Here is an 18,200-nt window from a genome sequence, read left to right on the forward strand (position 1 = left end):
AGGTCTGTCTTGCTGTGTGTATCTTGCTGAAAGCTGTTGCTGCTGTCAGACAAGCTTTTGTCTGAGCTGTTTGAGCTCAGGCTGCTGCTGAGCAGCCTACTAAGAGGAAATGGTTATGATGGTCAATAGGTATCTGTGTGGTAGAAGCTGAACAATTAACTATTAGCACACAAAAACAGCTCTGGCTTTGTTTAACTCTTTACCTTTCCATAGGACTTTCAACATTAATGTGCTAATTTTATTAAACTTGTCCAAACTGCAAATGCCAATTCTTCTGGGACATGAAACATGAAGTTCAGTATGACTGTTCAGCTGCTATAACCACAGTAGAGGTGGAGGAAAGCAAATTTGTTGGTTGCTGTTTCAATGCTGCTCTTGAGGAGCTGTTACTCTATTCCAACCAATCCTTCGCTAAACAGAATGTCTACTCTGTTGAGGGTAAGACATATTTATGTATCCTAACATTAGTTTGTTTCTTTGCAACTTTAAGTGATATATATTCGTTGTAATCCCTTAAGCAGATACTCTGTACTCTAACCTTTCATTCTGTAATCATACGCTGTATGTCAGACAAGGGAACATTTTCTGCCTTATGCTAGTATAATTGTTAGTCTGATGCATCTGTACTTTACCTGGGCTTTTGTCATGGGCTCTGGATTATGCTTTGATAATATGACTAAGAAGGTGTCCAAGAGCTCATATTGTACTAGAGTGTAATTTTTTGGAAACTATTCTTAATGTTAGAGGGTCGAAAGACGGCTCTTGCTGTCATGTAAGTGCATATTACAGTCATTGGCTCCCTAAAGTCATTAGCCTCACTCCCCCTAAAATTAAAACGGCTCCCTTCTCAATCCCATAAAAAGAATGTTTCAGATGCTTCCACCTCCAGCTGTTTTCACTGGTAGTTGACATTTACCAATGTACATTTTTTCGGGATCAGCACACACTGGAGGCAGAAGGGCTCCCACCTCTCCCCAGGAGCAGCTGAGCAAACCTCTTACCTGGCAAACACTTCTCTCACCCTCCTGGGCACGCATGTTATTTTCTAACCCAGACGCAGCTCAGGGGCCAGGGCACTCTTGGTGTGCATTCGTTTCTTGTTCAAGGGTTCTTTCGTTACAAAGGGCTGAATTGCCTGAACCAACACCCAGTCCTGCAAGGGCGATCCTGGGCTACTAAGTCTCCTAGCTGCTGTCAAGGAATTCCATCTGCTTCTTAAAATATTATTATATTATTTTACAGGGCTTCACATTATTTTGGGGAGATGATGTGTGTGTTACCCCAAATCGTGTGCTTTTCCCTCAATGCAGTGGCGGTACGGCTGTCCCTGGCATCCCGGCTGTCTCTGGCCTCCCCTGCCTCCCTCCTGGCTCGGGTTAGTGCCGGGCTGCGCAAGAAGCGAACCTCCCCGGGCGGTGTGAGCGGTGCCCCAGCCTCAGCCGGGCGGCTCCCGGCCGCCGTGCGCTCCATCCCCGCGGGCCGCAAGCGCCGCCCCGGCGGGCGGTGTGACGGGCGGTGCCGCCCGGCCGCTCTCGCCTCCCCGGGCCGCGGCGGGCCCGCTGCCGCCCTCCCCCGGCGCCGCGGCGGGCGGGAGGATGGAACAGGGGCTGTCCGCCATCACCCTCTACTGCGCGCCCGCCGCCGGCGCCATGGAGCCCGAGCAGGTGAGCGGGGCCGGCGGGGCGGCTCTCCCGGGGGCGGCGGGGCCCGGGCGCAGCCGCTTCCGGAGCGGGGCGAGGCGGCGGCGGGTCCGGCCGGGGTGTGGTGGTGTCCGCGGCCTGAGCTCCCGGCGGCGTGCGGGGCTGGGGGAGCCCCGGGTCCCCGCGGTGGCGGTGGGCTGCAGTGTCCCGGCCGCGGTCGGGAGGTCTGTCTGTCTGTCAGCCCGTGTGCCCTTCCATCCAGCGCGCTGTAATTACAATCAGCGCGGCGGGCACGCGTGTCTCCGGTGCCTCCTGCTCGTCGGCGGACAATGCCTCTGACAAACGAGCCTGATTAATATTGAAGCGAGACGGGTTTCCACTTCCCTCCTGTCAAGTTGGCGAAGGCGTAGGAGGTGATCAGGTACAGCAGCTCTTAATTACAGCCCAGCCGGGCGAGCTCGCCTGTCCCTGCCGCGGCCGCTCCTCGCACCGGCCTCGGCTTCGCCCTGGGTGTTGTAGGCGCTGCCGCTGCCCCTTCCCCGGTTATGGTGCCTTTCCAAGGCTTGTTTGGATAGTATCTTTTCTAATAGTCGTTCTCCGGCTCTGTCATCTTGATATCTTTTGTTTCTGAAAGACTCATGCTGTTTAATTTCAGTTGAAACACAAGGGTGGAAAGTCAAACAAGCAATATGAAAAAAACCCCAAACCACTCAAGTCTAACCGAACCCTAGCCAAAAAAATTATCAAAAAATCAGTAAGATAGCCAAGATAGCATGGTAGAAATATTTTTCATTAGCCATTACCAGCCTTCTAGTGACTAGCAGTGTCAGGTCAGTAGACCTGTGCAAATGGAATTACTCATCTTTCTCACGGAGAATGGACATCACACACTTCGGTGCTTTGGGTCATAAGCTCTTAAAAGGATTCCTGCATTTGACAGGTTAAAGGATGCCAAAGTGAATAGCCTCGTCTCCCTATTACTTTCTGCTTTTCATCTTTGTCTCCTTCATGAAACTTTATGTTATTGCATCACCTAATACTACTTGTGTCAGCTCTCCCAGTTTGCCTGCAGGTGTCCAGGCACACCTTATCATTAATTGTCGTTTATTTATTTTGGCCTTTTATATGTGGACTAAAAGTCTGTCGTGCTGGGTATTGTATCAGCACTGTCAAAAGATTCCCTGCTCTCTGTTTCTGGACAAAGGGTGAGATGAGTGGGTGTAAAGAAGGTAAACAAGGAACATGGGTTTCAGATCCTGACTGCCTGACAGGCAGGTTTTGTATGTGTGCCAGAAAGCCAAGAAAAATCCCAAGAGGACATTTAAAATAAAGGGGAAGTTGCCTTGCAGTGTTTGCCGAGTACCTTAAGAGTGTTAGCTAGTGTGGCAAAAGCACAAGAGTGACATACTTGCTGGAATAGCAGCCAAAGTAAATACTTCTGTGACGTGGGCACAAATGCTGAGTCTTTCAAGACTATATAATGTGTTAGAGAAGGAGGAGCCTGTGAAAAAAAAATGAGGTCAGAAACCTGACTAAAGCCATGTACTAGAAGAAATATCTTTGTAAAAACTTCCTAAATTGGAAAAGAAGATCGAATTTGTAAAGGAAGATCAAAAGTTCTCAGACAAGAAATCCTGTAACATTTGAGCCATAAAGTGAATTTAGCTGATAACTTTAGAATAGATCTGCATTGCCAGAGTTTTGGAAAGATGAAATTTATTGGTGCTGAACTTTCTGCTCTGGGCGAGTTGGCTTTTATTGATGCTGTGCAGGTAAAACTTAAAAGGCCAGTGATGACTAAAACCCACACTCAGATTTGTTGACTAGGTGATAAGCAAAACAACAGATGACATACATTATTTTATTTAATAATGTAGGACTTTGAGCCAGATTACTAAGGGAACCAGATTCACTGTTCCTTAGTGCATCCTTGCTGTTTTTAACTAGTGCATTTGTCTGAAATGGTGTAGCAGTACTGGCTTTGTGGAGCTGCTTACTGTAGGTAGTGTGAGTGTGGGATGGGTGTTCAGGGAACTGAAGCTTGCTTTTAAAACTTGAAATATTAAACAGATTTTTTTGAAAGTTAAAATAATTCAAGCAGTTGTACTAAATTAGCCAAAATCAGATGAAGAGACTGCTTTTAGAGGAATTCTAAGGAGGGGCTCACATTGCTTGCTGTCATTAATCACAGTGATATTTACGATGTTGTGTTTGAAAGAAACAGTGCTCTTCAGTACTGTGACTAAATATAAAAACAGCGTAATTGTACGATGCCAATAAAGGAGTGTGGAATGTTCATGAAGAGCTGATTCTCTAGTGCTTTTTGCACAAAAAGATACAGAACCAAGTCACTTTTATAATGGCAGCAAGGAGCGCTCCCCGTGCTCAGGTTGCTTCACTGTTTCCAGCATTTGTGGTTTTGTAGCTTTGCTCTGTTCCCAAGACAGCAAAGAGATTGCACTGGGCCCCAGGTAGTCACTTTTGTCTTTCTACATGAAAATGGGATTCTGCCTGAAAATACAATCCTGTTTCAGCTGACTTACCCCATTGAAAACTTGCTGCTGGATTCTGCTCTGCTCCTTCAGGAAAATGCCTAAAATGTGCCACCATGGCTAAAGCAATGCTGGGGGAGGCTGAGATGACTTGCAGTTTTCAGGAGCAGTGGTACAGGGCTCGGAGAGATGATGAATGGGTGCGCTCCCTCTCCGCACTCTGGGACTCAGCACGCGATTCTCCTTCCCTCCCGCTTCTCTGTGGGCATGAGAGGAATCCGTGGCTGGAATGAAGGATGCAGTTCTGCTCCCCAGGACCCTCTGCTGCCTCTCTCCCCCATGCCCACTGTCTGTGCTGGCTAGCCAAGCCTGCTTGCCTTGCAAAGCTGTGCTGTGTAATCTAGCATGAGAGGTGGGCATGGTGATGCTGCACAGCAATTAAGGGATGTCTTAAAACTCCGTGATAAAACATATATTTTTATTTATAATCCAGAATTGTGCTCTGTGGAGATCATTAGGTTTGTATAGGAAAGAAGTTAGAAATTGGAATGCATTTTATGCAATCTGGATTCTGCAGACACTACGCATGTCATTTCTTATGATACAGTTTCAAATTACAGCAGCTCATGCATTTTTAAAAACCGTCATGGTACATTAAAAACATGTGGTTGGCATTTCCTAACCTCTGTGGCCTTCTCTTCTTGACAGAAGTGTTTTCAGCAGTTTTGTGCATTTGATGCAGTAGCATCTGAAGCTTTTACCAAGATGAAGGCTCTATTTTGATAGCTGCAGTACAAAACCTTACTAAAATTCTCTGCCTGCAGGACTGACTAGCCTAAAATTTTATTGACTGGCCTTTGAACTGGAAGTATATATTCTTAATGCTTGTGACCCAAAGACTGCATTGTAGCATTCAGCAGCTAGAGAACACAGACAGACATTGTACTTCTCACTTTGTATGTTCTTAGCCACAAAACTAAGTGCTGTTCTTTTACCCTGGTCCCTTGTACTAATCGTGATTGCTGATGAAAGCCCACAGGGGCAAATTCCTTGGTGCATCTTTCTAAAGCTTGAGCATGGCTGCTTAAAGCAGTTCTCTTTTGTGTTAGAGGTGTCTGGCTGCACTTGCAAAGAGGTGGCTACAGCCTATGAAATACTTGATTAATTTCATTAGATATTAATTCCAAACCCAACAATACTTTTAAATTCTAAAACTTATGTGCTTATCAAATCATTTAATGAAATGTGCTCCACCCAGAAGAAACCTTTGTGTTACTTTTAGAGAAGGGATCAGTTTTTACATATCTGCAAACAAGAATGTTTGTCTTTTACCTACAGGCAAGCTCTTATAAATGTCCACTCTAAATGCTAATCCAAAATATTTTAAATATCTCATGAAGTTTGTTAAGGGGGAACTTCTCAGTTCCAGAAGCATGTACTTGAGATAATGATTTTTTTTTTCTTTATAGCAACTTTCAAAGGGAGAGAGTGGCTTTGAGAATGTGGAGCTGGGTGTCATAGGAAAGAAAAAGAAAATCCCAAGGAGGGTTATTCATTTTGCAAGTGGAGAAACAATGGAAGAATATAGCACAGATGAAGAGGAAGATGAGCAAGAGAAAAAAGATCTGTTGCCACCTGTAGATCCTGTAGGTATTTTACTTGATAAATTGCTACTTCTGGTTTACTGGTTTACTTACATTTTATACTTAATTTTTTGTGTCACAAATCTGATACAGTCTTTAGTATTATAAATTCTAGTAATTTGATTGGCTTAACTGGCTTGTAAATCTGCAGAAAGTATTACTGGGAAGTATTGTCCTGGAGTTCTCTTCCACTAAAGTAGCCTTATTAATTAGGAATTGGTTTAATTTCTTCACAGTTCTAGTTTGTCCTCTCCAGCATTTTAATTTCTAATAATAATTGCCTTGTATCTCCTTGATTTGTACTGTTGTTTAAAAAAGAAATTGCAAGGGAGACATTTTTTTCCTTGTGTTTGTTGACAGTGGAGATTTCAACCTGCAACTTAGGGTTACCGTAACAACAGTTTGATATAATTAAAAGAGTATTGAAGGGAAAGAAACAGGTGAGTTGCAGAAATAAAGGAAGACTGGTGTAATATATGAAAATCAGATTTTCAAGGACCTGCCTAGTCCATGTAAGTAATGTTTATCTGTGTTGTAAATTGTTGAGATGTTGCTCAGCCTGTGAATGGGGTTTCCTTTTATTGGTCCAGATTTCAAGTGAAGTCTCAACAATTAAAGCCAGTGGTGTGCATTGTACCTGCTAAAATTAATTTTTCTTTTTGTCAATGATTCTGGGTCTATACTTAGAGGTAAAATGAAATATATGATCTGTTTCATTTTGCTGACCTGTCTGATAAACTCTTTTGTAGTGACAGTGTGATTGCAAAGCTTACCGCCACATATGCCAACACCGGTGGCAGCAGCTCCCCACCCTCTAGAGTCAGTCCCAGAGAAGTTCTACATCGTGCTCTTCAGCTCTCCACATGCCCACTCTCATGTTTCTTTTATGGCAGCCCCAGAAACTGGTGTCCCATCCACCTCTACCCTTCTGCAGCAGTCCTTGCCCCAGTAAATTGAGACGGCAGTCCTGTTCCCTGCCTGCTGGTGGAGTTCTCTGCTTGGCCCTCTCTGCATTTCGGTGCCTGTGGTGAGGTGGAGACTGCCAGCCTGGCTGGGTCCTCCCTGATGTGCTGGTGTGTGGTCAGGCAGGCAGGAGCCATGGCTTTGTCCAGCAGCTCTTCCTGCCTGCTTGCACACTGGAGGCAGACACTGGTGTAGGGTTGTTTGTTCCCACACTTCAGAGAAGAGTCCTTGCATGCACAGAAAACAGTGCCCTGCTTTCTGCTTGACATTGCTGTTGAAATGACTCCTGCACTGTTGTTTGGGAATCCATAATTAAGAAATGTTGTGAATGAAGCTATTTACAGTAGTAGGCCCTGTATTTATTAATGTGTATCCATCCTGGGAGAGCTTGGCTTCCTTGAAGGGGATGAAGATTTTGACTTTCTGCTTGTGCTCTTCTGAAGAAGTGGTGGACCCTAAGAGGTTTGCTTTGACTGTCAAGCAATACCTCTCTTCCCCTCTGTAAAATTAATTTGTCTTGAAGAAGAAAAAGGTCTCCAGTGAGACTGTGGGAATTCAGGTGGGACTGGGGGTTCCACAAGTGAAGCTGTTGCATTGTGTTTTCTATGGATTGATGGCATTGCTCTCTTTCTTGGTTGGCAGTTATTGTATACAACAAAAAACATTAGCTGATAGCAGGTAGGATATTATCACTGTTAAATACACACAAAGTATATAGTTGGAAAATAACTGTATTATAGTCACGAACAATGAGTAAGATGTTAAGCTGCCTTGCTGGATACTAGGGTGGTTTTTTTCCTCCTTGAGAATCTTCTCAAATAAATGCAGGAGCTGTGAAACTTACTGGCTATTATGGTAATGTTCAGGTATCTTCAGAGTGAGGTCTGTTCCCCACTAGGCAGTTATGTCAGATACCCGTGGATGTCTGAGACATTTTTGTTCCCAATTATAATCATCAGGGAACAAGATGTGTATCATTTTTTGTACCTTTTCCTGACAGTAGAAGAGCTCCATGGTAATGCAGTGATGGAAGGCTCACAAGCCTTGGTGTAGGTGTTGTGAGGGCAGAGACATGTGTGCTGCTGTGCAAATGGACACTTAACTAAAGAGCCCTCAAGTGGGCACAACAGCCAGGAATGCTGAGTGATTGTTCTCCTCCATTGCTAATACAGATTTCTTTTCTGAATACCAAAAAGTATATTGTATGGTGGAGTTAAGATTGCATTGTTCTCCTTCTATAGTTTATTAAATCCTTAATTTTGAATACACTTTTTAATAAAAGGACCCCCCAAATCAGAGTAGTTTATTGTGGAGCACACTACGCCTTATTATGCATTGCTTTTTACCTCGGACAGAATGAACTTGATTAGAGCAGGAGTTGCCATTAAGTGAGGTTTACTTTATCTCCTGCATGCTTTGTGTATCCCAGCTGAGCCAGACAATTGAAGAAATGTTAGTCCAAGCTGAGCTTTGATGTTTTAGCCCACAGCTGCTTTTAAAATGTTATTTTGTAGGATTTCTATAAAAGCAATTAAATAGTCTGTTTGCTGAGACCAGCATGTCTAAAACTTGTTATCTCAGTTGGGATACAAAAAAGTATGTTGCAAGTAATAGCAGTTTCTGGACCAGTTTATTTTTGGAAAAAGCACATTTAATATTTTGAATGGAAACTTTCCATCACGAAATTTCAAAGCTCTGCTGGTTTTAGCATCCTGGCAGTTTTTGAATCAGTTTGAGGGAAACAAATATTTTGCTATGTTGTAAAGAAATGTCTTCAGCAAGTACCTTGGTTTAATTGTGTTTTAGAACTAAGCAGGCAATGCTAATGTATTTCTTACTAAACAAAGTATTATGTATATATCCTGGTAATACCATAACCAGAACACTTGGTGTGGTGGATTCCTATTAATCATAACAAAACAAATTCTCAAAAACAACTGGGTTTTAAATTTTCTTTGAAACAACTTCTGGTGCTTCTACTGCTCAGCACTCAGTTCATTAACATTGTTGGACTGGGGTGTCCATTCTGCTGTGTTTTGTATTTTTTAATCCAGAACACGGGATATTATTTTTCAGATAATGGCATTCAGTATTATCTGAATGTTCTCACACTGAAATTCAAATGCTTTAGCGGCATAAATGTATTTTTGATTATTTTGTCCTAAAATGTAAATGTTTGCACTCTATATGTGTATTTTCTTTTGTTTTTGCCCACCAAAACTTTATTTTGTATTAATTAAGAAGATAACCCTTCTGTTTCTCCCTGGAGGGACACTTGGTGTAAACTCTTAGCTGCATTCACATATTAGATGAGTAGACAGAAGGTGTAGTGTAAGCCTTCACAGAGGAACTGTAAGCAACGTATGACCAAGAAGACATCTGCAACAAAGCTCCAGGAGAGATGTAATTTTCTTAACCATGAATGCTCAGAAAGATTGAAACACATCCTTGCAGGAAGGTTGTCTTGGTATCCTGTAGTTAAAAGGGCCTTAACTTCAAATAGCAAAAATTCCTCTCTTGAGGACCATCACATTCTGATTTTCTTTTAAGAACTTGAGGATGAAGGAGAAAAATGGTTACTGACTAAGTAATAACTACTCATAATATGGTAGAAGCTCTTGATGGAGGATGGTGTGTGTGTTCCAGATCTTGTTTTCACTGACTTGTCTTAGATGCCAATGTTGTAGCATTGAACAGTCATTGATTAAACTAATTTAAAATTTATCTTGGCACAGTAAACAATGAAAAGGTATCTATTTGGTGGTGTATATTAATTATTAAATACAGGAATTTTTTTTTCCTTAATCAGGGAATTATTATTTTTCTCATTTTGCCATTTTCTCTGACAAAAATAAACCCTACATGCCTTGGAAAGTTTAAGTGTTATTAGGACTGGAATCTGCCAAAAATAAATACATATGTGGATTGTTTAGGAACATGGTGCACTCAGAAATTCAAGGGAACATGTGTGCTCCCTTCGGCAGCCCCATACTAGGGAACAAAATCATGCTCTGTTATTGAACCAGAGGCCCCTTGGTTTTATCAATGATGGAATCCATTATGTTAATTCCTATTTAAATTAAAATTACACATTAAGATATTTTGTAATTTAAAAATCAGTTGTCAAAATCATTGTGTTTTCCATTTTAACAACAAAATAATTCAGGGTAGCTGAATAATATTAAACATTGTAGAAATGTCTACTAAAGGCATTGATTGCTAGAGAAATACAATAAACACTATATGCATTTCATACTGTCCTGTGTTTCCTTTCAAGAAATACAATATTGCTGTGTCCTTGAGTTGATTAAAGACTGAAGATTAAGGCTTCTGTAGCTGGCCAAAGGAAGCTGATATACAGTATCTGGGTATGTGGTTCTGCAGGTCTGTAGGACATGACTTGGGTATGGTTTTCCAGTTTCCAGCTCAGTGTATCAAAGCTACTTCACAGACAAGGATTAATTTGATCAATGTCACGTCACTCAAATGGTTCCAGTTCCCCCAGCACCAGTTCTTGCCTCACATCTGCCATTTCTGCTTCCATCTCTGAAGTGCTCTGGGAAGGCACCCAAATTTACCCTGAAGAGGTAAATGGGAATGCATGGAAAAAGAAGGTGATTCCTTGGATGCGTGTCCTTGCTCCTGGTTGTTCCTGGTGTTTTACTCTGCAAAGCATCTCCTTTCTCCTGTTGATTTCCTGTGAAGTACCCTCTCTCATGATTTTTATATTGCCTTTTGAGACACTAGAAAGAAAGTTATTTTTTTAATTGAGGAGTCTGGCAAAGCCTTGCTTGTCAGGGATGAGGAAATGTCTGGTTGGGCTTTGTCAGAAAGCAGAGGTTCCCACGAAGCTGAACTTAGAAGTGGTTCCAATGTACCAAACTGATTTTTAGCTGTGGTGGGGGAAGAGTAGGAATAGAACCTCTGTGTCTGATGAGCCTCAGCTGTTACCCACATTTGTGTTACCACAAACTTATTAGAATGTTCTGGGTCTAAGTAACTTCTGTCACGTTGAAGTTCAGCTTGTCTTTTCACTCTGCAATATTACAGGAGCTCTTGTAGCTTCTTTCTTACAGCACACAGCAGGCCCTTGTTTGTCCTGTGCCCTGCATGAATGCTTTTTAACCCTGTCACCTCATCATGAAGGATTGTACAGAGCCCTGTCAGTGCCATTATTTGCACCTGTGGCAACAAGCTTTTCCAGCACTTTCTTTGACTTCAACTGGGCAAACTCCTCGTTAGCCTGTCTGCCAGCTGAGCACATAATCAATGAGCTGGAGGTGCTTTTGTGTGAGCAGGATAGCAGCTGGTTTTGCTTACACTTTTACCTTGGCAGGACATTTTCCATATCCTCTGCCAAAAATATATAGCAACTGGCTTTTTGTCAGCCTGCCCAACTTGAGTTTCTGGCCTGACAGACAATTTCTTGCTGCACTGATTTGTAGAGACTATGCTTGGAAAGCACCAAAGTCTAGTAGCTTGTGTACATGCATACTGAGGCTATACCAGGTAATTTCTGTACCTGTATTGTATTATTTACAATAATTTTGGCTGTTTCTGTACAGATATCTGTTAAATAAGACCATAGGAAAAGGTTACTGACAAACAGTTCTTAGCAGCAAACTATAAATACTTGTGTAGCTGAGTAGACCTAATGTGTTTTATTTAATAAAAGCTGATACTTTTAGTTGCTACTTTCCAGAAGAAAAGTACTTCTACTTCACTAGAGGTCTTTTTTTGAGGAAAATATATATCGAAGACTTGCCGGAATACAACAGCCTGTTAACTATAAATAGGTTTTAGTTCACTATGAAAGTTGAATTTGCCTTTTCACAAAAGGAAAAGCCTACAATTTTTCCCCATTAGCTTGGAATCTGCTTTTTCCCTTTTTATTACATGTTTGGTGATAAAAAGGGAAATTTGGTTTTCTAAACAGATACAGTTTCTTCCCTTGATGTAAAGCATAGCCTGTGAACACACATTATTTTATAATTAATTGAATTCTAAATCTTTAATTTACGATGTATATATCTATATATCAGTTTATGTGGAGACTGCAGTATTTTTGCTGTAGCTTTGAATACACTCCAGTCATGCAAGAGAAATTCCTTTTCTTTGTCTACCTGGCCAGCCCTTCCTAAGGAGTCTGCATCCCTCCATAGCAGCAGCCCCAGTCCATTCACCACATCCCCGGGATTGACGAGATCCTTCCCCTGCAGCTGCACACAGATCTCCAGTTCCTCTTGTTTCTGTCCCATCTTGTGTGCCCTGGTGTGCAGGCTCTTCAGAGAGACTTCCTTACATGCAAATGCCTGAGGTGGCCCCAGCTGAGCCCTGTTTTATTCATGTTGTGTTCCTGTGGTTCACATCACCCTGGGTGCTTTGCTCAGCAGCCTCCCCATCCTCCCCCAGAGCTGCGGTGACTCCCCCTTCCCTCGGGGCTCCTGGTTTTGTTTTTCAGGTGTTGTTTCAAGGGATAATTCCTATTTGGTTGTAAATGCTTTAAAGCAGCCTCTTCTTCAGAGGTTTGAAGGTTTGGTTTGATTTTAAACAGTCTTTTGCAGTTGACTCATTATTGTAAGGAGGGACTACTTTGTTACCTCACTTCTCCTCTTGGCCTGATGGAATTCAGAATGTTGTGCAAAGCTTTTTCTAGTCAGGGATTGAGTTGGCTGCTTGTCATTTCCCAAGTCTGGAAGCGGGAAGCAAAAAGCAGTGAAAGAAATTTTCCCAGAGGTAAACCATGGTTATATTTATGTCTTATGGTGATACTTTGCTTCACTTATCTGGTCTACACTTATTTTAAAGCAAAAACATTGTAGTAGCTGGAAAACAGAAAACATTGCAGGTCTTTTTGGGGTTTTGCATGTGTTATTTTGTGCCGTGACCATACAGCTATACATATTCATACTACTCTTGTTCCTGCAGACAACACTCACATGGGGACCCTACTTGTGGTTTCACATGCTGCGAGTTGCCACATCAACCTTATCAGGTATTGCTTTATTTAATTCTAGGGTAAGCCAGAAAGGGAATATTGAAAGTCACAAAGTCATGTTGACGGACTGTAAATCATCTTTGGGTTTTATTTGTTTTTTCAGAGGGATGATTTGAACTGTATTTAATCTGGGGAGACATACTCTCCTGCCTTAGGCACTTCTAATTTTTTTTAGTTTTTTTTTTTTACTTTCAATAAACAACTCTTGCATGGAAGAATGAACAGAAAATACTACTTTTTCCCCTTTTTCTTTGTATGGATATAGATTGATGTTGGCAAGGGAATATATTTGTTTTTTATTAGATTTTGTATGGAACCATTTTGTGTGATGTTACCTGAAAAGAATGCTGGCTGGTATAACTAAACTAACAGTTTTTCTGAAGAAACTAGAAAGCATCCCAAGAACACATCTAGTTGTGTGCCGTACAATGAATTTCTGTGGTTACAAAATAAACAGGATTGTTGTCAAGGGTCTTAAACTCACTGCACAGACATTTATTTGATTCGTGGCCCTCTTAAAATTTAGCAAAGTTTTAAAAATGCTTGTCATAGTCTGTGTTCTTTCCAAGGTGTTAAGTATCTTTACTGGGTTTTTTTCCACAAATATTATGGAGTTTCTGTCACTGTACACATAACTTTGAATACTTCTACGTTTTTGGCAGTCTTTTATATTAGTTAACCTATCCTTATTTTTAGAAACACTTTTTCTCTAATGTACAATGAGATTATATTCCTTGACGCATCTGTTCTTCATACGCAAGGGTAGATATTGCTTTCCTTTTTTTAGAAGTCCTTTATGAATTTGAAAATTTCCTTCTTTGCACTTCAGTTTTGGCTCGTACATCTGTAATTTGAACTGATCTTTTGCACAGCACTCAGCATGCCAGGATATCTGTAAAATTAGTTACTGTGAATGTTCATTGAAGCAGTCAATGACTGACTTCTAACTTCTTTCCCTGAGGATGACTCAGTCATTTGCATCCTTGGGGCAGATTTACAATTTGAAGTGCAGAATATTTGACTCCTTGCTTGCCTTTACTCAACCAGTGTTATCTCTAGCCATCACCATGGTAAAGAAACTGACACAAGCTTACCCCATTGCACACTTTTGACTGTGCTCTACCTGTTTTAGCAAAGTAGCACTGAATGTAGCCTACAGCTTGAAAATTGAGACAGGTGAAACATAAATACTTTGTTAATCCATTGGTATGCAACACAGAACATTGTTAAAACTGACTTGAAGTATGCTTATATCAATAAATGCTGTCTAGTTTGCTAGGACTACTAGATTGAACTGCCACTACAGTTGGTACCCATGTACTTTTGTCTAACCTTGATTTTCAGTCAAAGTTCAGCTCAAGGCTTACCCTTTAACTGATTCCTAGCAAAACAAACTTAGATCCAAAGCTAAAACTAGAATAATTCAAACACTACCACCATATATATTTTCACTGAATTTCATATTCTTCTCCCTCTGTTCCTTCCTTATCCTAAAAAACAATTATTAGTATATTCAGCTAGTAATTACTTATAAGGAGATTAACCTCACAGATTTTTGTTTTATTTTGTGAGTGAAGTAGGACTACAGAAAACCATTCAGGAAAGATGGTGATGATTTTTGTAATAAAACTACATTGAAGAATTTTCTTCTAGATACTAATCCTATGTAAACCTCTCTTTACTTTTTAGTGTGTGATTTCCTGGGGGAAAAGATTGCATCTGTTCTGGGAATAAGCACACCAAAATACCAATATGCCATTGATGAGTATTACAGAATGAAGAGAGAGGTATGTGTGTGACCTAGGGTTCTTGCACTCCTCTCCCAATTTGTCTTCCCTGGTATTCTAAAAAATAGAATTTGTATCCTAGCATTAAAATTAAGCTTCAGACCCTCAATTTTAGTTTGCCTCCAGTCTTCATATGATGCATGATTAATATTTTCTTATCCATCAGCCTTTTCTCTACAGCTCCTCAGTCTTAGAAACAGGTGGGTCCTGAGCTCCGCTCTGTTTCTCTTGTACAATGCATTTTCAAGTCAACGCTGTCAGAAAGTTGACTCAGAAAGGACAGCTGCTGAACACTGTAAAGAGGTGGCTGCTAGCAATACACTTTCCAACTCTAAAACTTGTTCAACAGTGTCAAGGGTAAAAAAACATGGAGTTACCATTTGTCCTAAAGTATAACAGGACAATACTGATAGGTAGCCAGCGCTTTAGGCAAAAAACTCCTAACCCTTAATAATCTTCATTTAAAAGAGATGGAAAACATATTTAAAGCCTTATTTTTATTTTTATTTTAATTGAGAGCTAGAAAAGCTGCAGAAGAGGTAGATTCATCACTATTGCTATTAACTAAAGCTGCTTATCTAGATATGTGTCTTTTTTCTGTGTTTGTTTAATGCAGTTTAATCCTTCACTTTTGGTGATTTTTTTTTTTTCCCATAATGGGAGTTTCAGAATGTACCTCATCTTATGATCAGCAATAGTGACTGTTTTCTAGTGGAACAAAGGTCCTTACTTTGTAATAGCAACTGGTATGCTCTTATGGAAAGACTTCAAGTTAATCCAAGTAGTAAATAGTAAATAGAAGCATATGAATCTGGTTATCTCTTTCTAGGAGGAAGAGGAGGAACAGGAAAACAAGATGTCTGAAGAAGCAGAAAGACAGCATCAGGAACAGCAGAACAAGCCACAAGCTGAAGCTCCTGTCCAGACAGACCAGCCTGGAGCAACAGCATGCTCTTCATTTGTGAATGTAAACTTTGAAAATGAGGGAGATTGCCCGCCCATTGCAGAAAATAAACAAGATGTAGTTCCTGTCCCTCCTTAAGCAAAAAGCTCTGTATAATGTAGGAAATAAGAACTGTCAGGTGTCACAATCTGCCTATAAACAGGAAAAATAGGATTATGCTTGTTCAGTGAAATACAACTCTTATCATTCTTATTGATCAGGAGAGAGCTAGGTGATGTCTGTTCAGTCTGTCTGTCTAATAAAGGATGAGGCATTCTGCCAAATTGGCATTTCAGTTAAAAGGAAAATTGCACTACAAACATTTGGTCTGAAATTGAATGTGTGAGCTAATTCCTGTGTAAAGCAAGTAGAAATGTCTTTTCTTTGAATTGCTGTGTCTCTAACACCTGTGGAATGCAGAGGCAGTGCTGTTTACTACTTCTAAAAACCTGATTTGCACACTGATTGCAACTCGGCTCTCTATGAATAGATTAATAGGAATTAATATCCTGTAACTCAAAAGTAATTATAATAGAGTCTTATGCCCTCTATTTATTGTCACTGTTGTATGCATGTATTTTTTTTCTGTTGTTAACATAAGAGAAAAATGTTAGATTTAATGTTAATTAGATTAAAGGGTCCACTGATTTTTTTTTTCCAATTAAAAATACCCCAACTTTCCAGAAGGCTATAAGCACCCATAAGAACTTACTAACAAGTACCAGCACTTTTGGGGGCTATTAGTGCTCAGCTGCTCCGTTCAGTGCTGTAGCAGAGTTCAGAACTAACATCAGTGTAGGCTGTTCTCACTCCAAGCTCAAGAGTTAAGAGACCCATGTGCCTGAATGCATGCTCTCAGTGATCCTGTGAAAGAAACTGAAGTCTTGCAAAATTATACTTAGTGCATTGGACACTATGTAGTATGGTCTAGAACTCTGAACTTTTTTGGACATGGATTACCCAAGTCTGTGTACTTGAGTAACCTAAACAAAGCATGTGTTGAATGTTAAATTACCAGTACGGGATGTTCTACTGCAGATGGTTTGCATCCTGTTAGCACAGAATACATAAAGAGCTAGGAACAACAAACCGAACTTAGGACTCTTTCCTTCTCTAAAATAATGTGATGTGATACTGCACTGGCAACAACAGAAATTTTTGTCTAAATGAACTGCAGGAAGCTCCACATCAAATACCAATTAAGGCTATTTTACTGCAATGACTGTAGTACCTATAGCTTGTAAAAGGTGAATGGTTTACTTTTGAACAATCAGCTGTCATTGCCCCAGTCACTTTCTATGGACAATTGTTGTAGGTATAGGAGCAGAGAACCTGCACCAGGTTACTACATAGAAGTTTACTTCTGTCCTTGAGATTTCTAAAAAAAAAAAAGTTTAAAATAGTCCTCAGTGAAATTGGGTTGTTGGGTATCATGATGTGTCCCTGGCCTTGCTCCCACTGCCAACTAAGAAACCTGATGTAACACCACAGGTCAGGTAACTTGGCTCTTGGTGTCAGCAATTAGCTATGTATTTCAGATGACCCTCTGCCTGAACTAATATCCTGTACAGCACAAACTCTTCCTCTCATCTGTCTGTAGCTCTACAGCACTACAGAAAATCTAAGGGGGAGGATTCAATCATGCACTCTAGAGTCCATCTCTTTTGGTACTCCATTTTTTGCCTTTTCTGAATTGTAAGACAGAGAGTGTTGACCACAGGGTAAAATCACTCCTTAGCCCTGAACATCTGTAAGGGAGAGTTTGATTCAACACCTGGGGAATACACAGAAAACCAGCTTGTTAGGAGTTCTTATATCATCAAAGAAAAAAACATCTCTGATAGCTTGAATAATACCTTGACAGCTGAAGGATATCTTGTTTTTCTTCCAATAAATTAATGCCAATTTTTTTTTACCTCCTTTCCCTACTATTCATTGCATAACAAATGCTCTCACTGCCTTCTTTGTATAAAATACTGTATTACTCACTGTGCCTTAACTTAATCCTTCCTTTTTTTCAAGCTGTATGAAAGTGGTTACTTTCATATTGGTTTAATTTTTCTGTAAATGCATTAATTGGTTATTTTATATTTAATATAATTTTTGAACTGGAAGTTGGCTATGGATTTTCCTTTAAAACTGTGTGGTCTTTGAAACTTTATGCCTGTACACAGGTGCATGTGCCTGTTTACTGTTTTCATCTTTACCCAGTCACAGATCCTGGTTGAATATTCAGGCACCAGAATTCAAAATATCATTTTACCCCCACCCCTTCCTTAGACTGTCATGTAGTACTCTGTGTTCAGCACTACCTCAAGCTAATAAATAATGCAGGATTGCAAACACTTCTGGCCTGGAGCTATTGTAATTCTGTCTGAAAGTTGAAACATTGCTGTGGCTTTCTTAAGGATTAAGAGAGTTTCACAGCTTTAACTACTGCTGTAGCTCAGTTGTACAATTAAGAAAGACTACATAAAATACTTGCACAGTTAACTTGGTGAAAGCCTCTGTACAGGTGCTTGCATTAGCTTTAACTAGATCTAAAGCTAGTGCAGTTTTATTTCTGTTAATGAATCTCTTAAAATTAGGTAACTATCCGGTTCAATGGTTTACTTATCCTTCCTGTTACGCACTTAAAGCTGGTCATGCATAGAAGAAAAAGGCCTAAATTCTTTACTTCTTCCTGAAAACTTCTGCCTTCACAACAGCATGCTCAACAGTGCTGTAATTAGAG

At 40.6% G+C, this 18,200-nt stretch overlaps 1 protein-coding gene across 2 annotated transcripts; it reads left to right on the forward strand.

The window, feature by feature from the left end:
* The first annotated feature begins 1,524 nt into the window (after positions 1-1,524).
* FAM177A1 (family with sequence similarity 177 member A1) lies at positions 1,525-17,811 on the forward strand. 2 transcript variants are annotated; one of them, XM_015629846.2, is made up of 5 exons: positions 1,525-1,664; positions 5,602-5,778; positions 12,667-12,733; positions 14,426-14,523; positions 15,353-17,811. In XM_015629846.2, exons 1-5 carry the CDS (start codon positions 1,596-1,598, stop codon positions 15,563-15,565), a joined length of 624 nt encoding a protein of 207 aa, XP_015485332.1. In that variant the 5' UTR covers positions 1,525-1,595; the 3' UTR covers positions 15,566-17,811. The 2 variants fall into 2 exon arrangements, with proteins under 2 accessions (XP_015485332.1, XP_033371257.1); XM_033515366.1 differs by lacking the exons at positions 1,525-1,664; positions 5,602-5,778 and adding an exon at positions 6,669-11,247.
* The last annotated feature ends 389 nt before the right edge of the window (positions 17,812-18,200 follow it).

This window comes from Parus major, chromosome 5, assembly GCF_001522545.3.
Source record: "Parus major isolate Abel chromosome 5, Parus_major1.1, whole genome shotgun sequence".
Lineage (NCBI taxonomy): Eukaryota > Metazoa > Chordata > Aves > Passeriformes > Paridae > Parus > Parus major.

Excerpts from the sequence above, each read along its gene's own strand:
- FAM177A1 (XM_015629846.2), top strand. The coding sequence starts at position 1,596 with ATGGAACAGGGGCTGTCCGCCATCACCCTCTACTGCGCGCCCGCCGCC. Across the intron at positions 5,779-12,666 it reads TGTTGCCACCTGTAGATCCT|ACAACACTCACATGGGGACC; the intron begins GTAGGTATTTTA and ends TTGTTCCTGCAG. Across the intron at positions 14,524-15,352 it reads ATTACAGAATGAAGAGAGAG|GAGGAAGAGGAGGAACAGGA; the intron begins GTATGTGTGTGA and ends ATCTCTTTCTAG.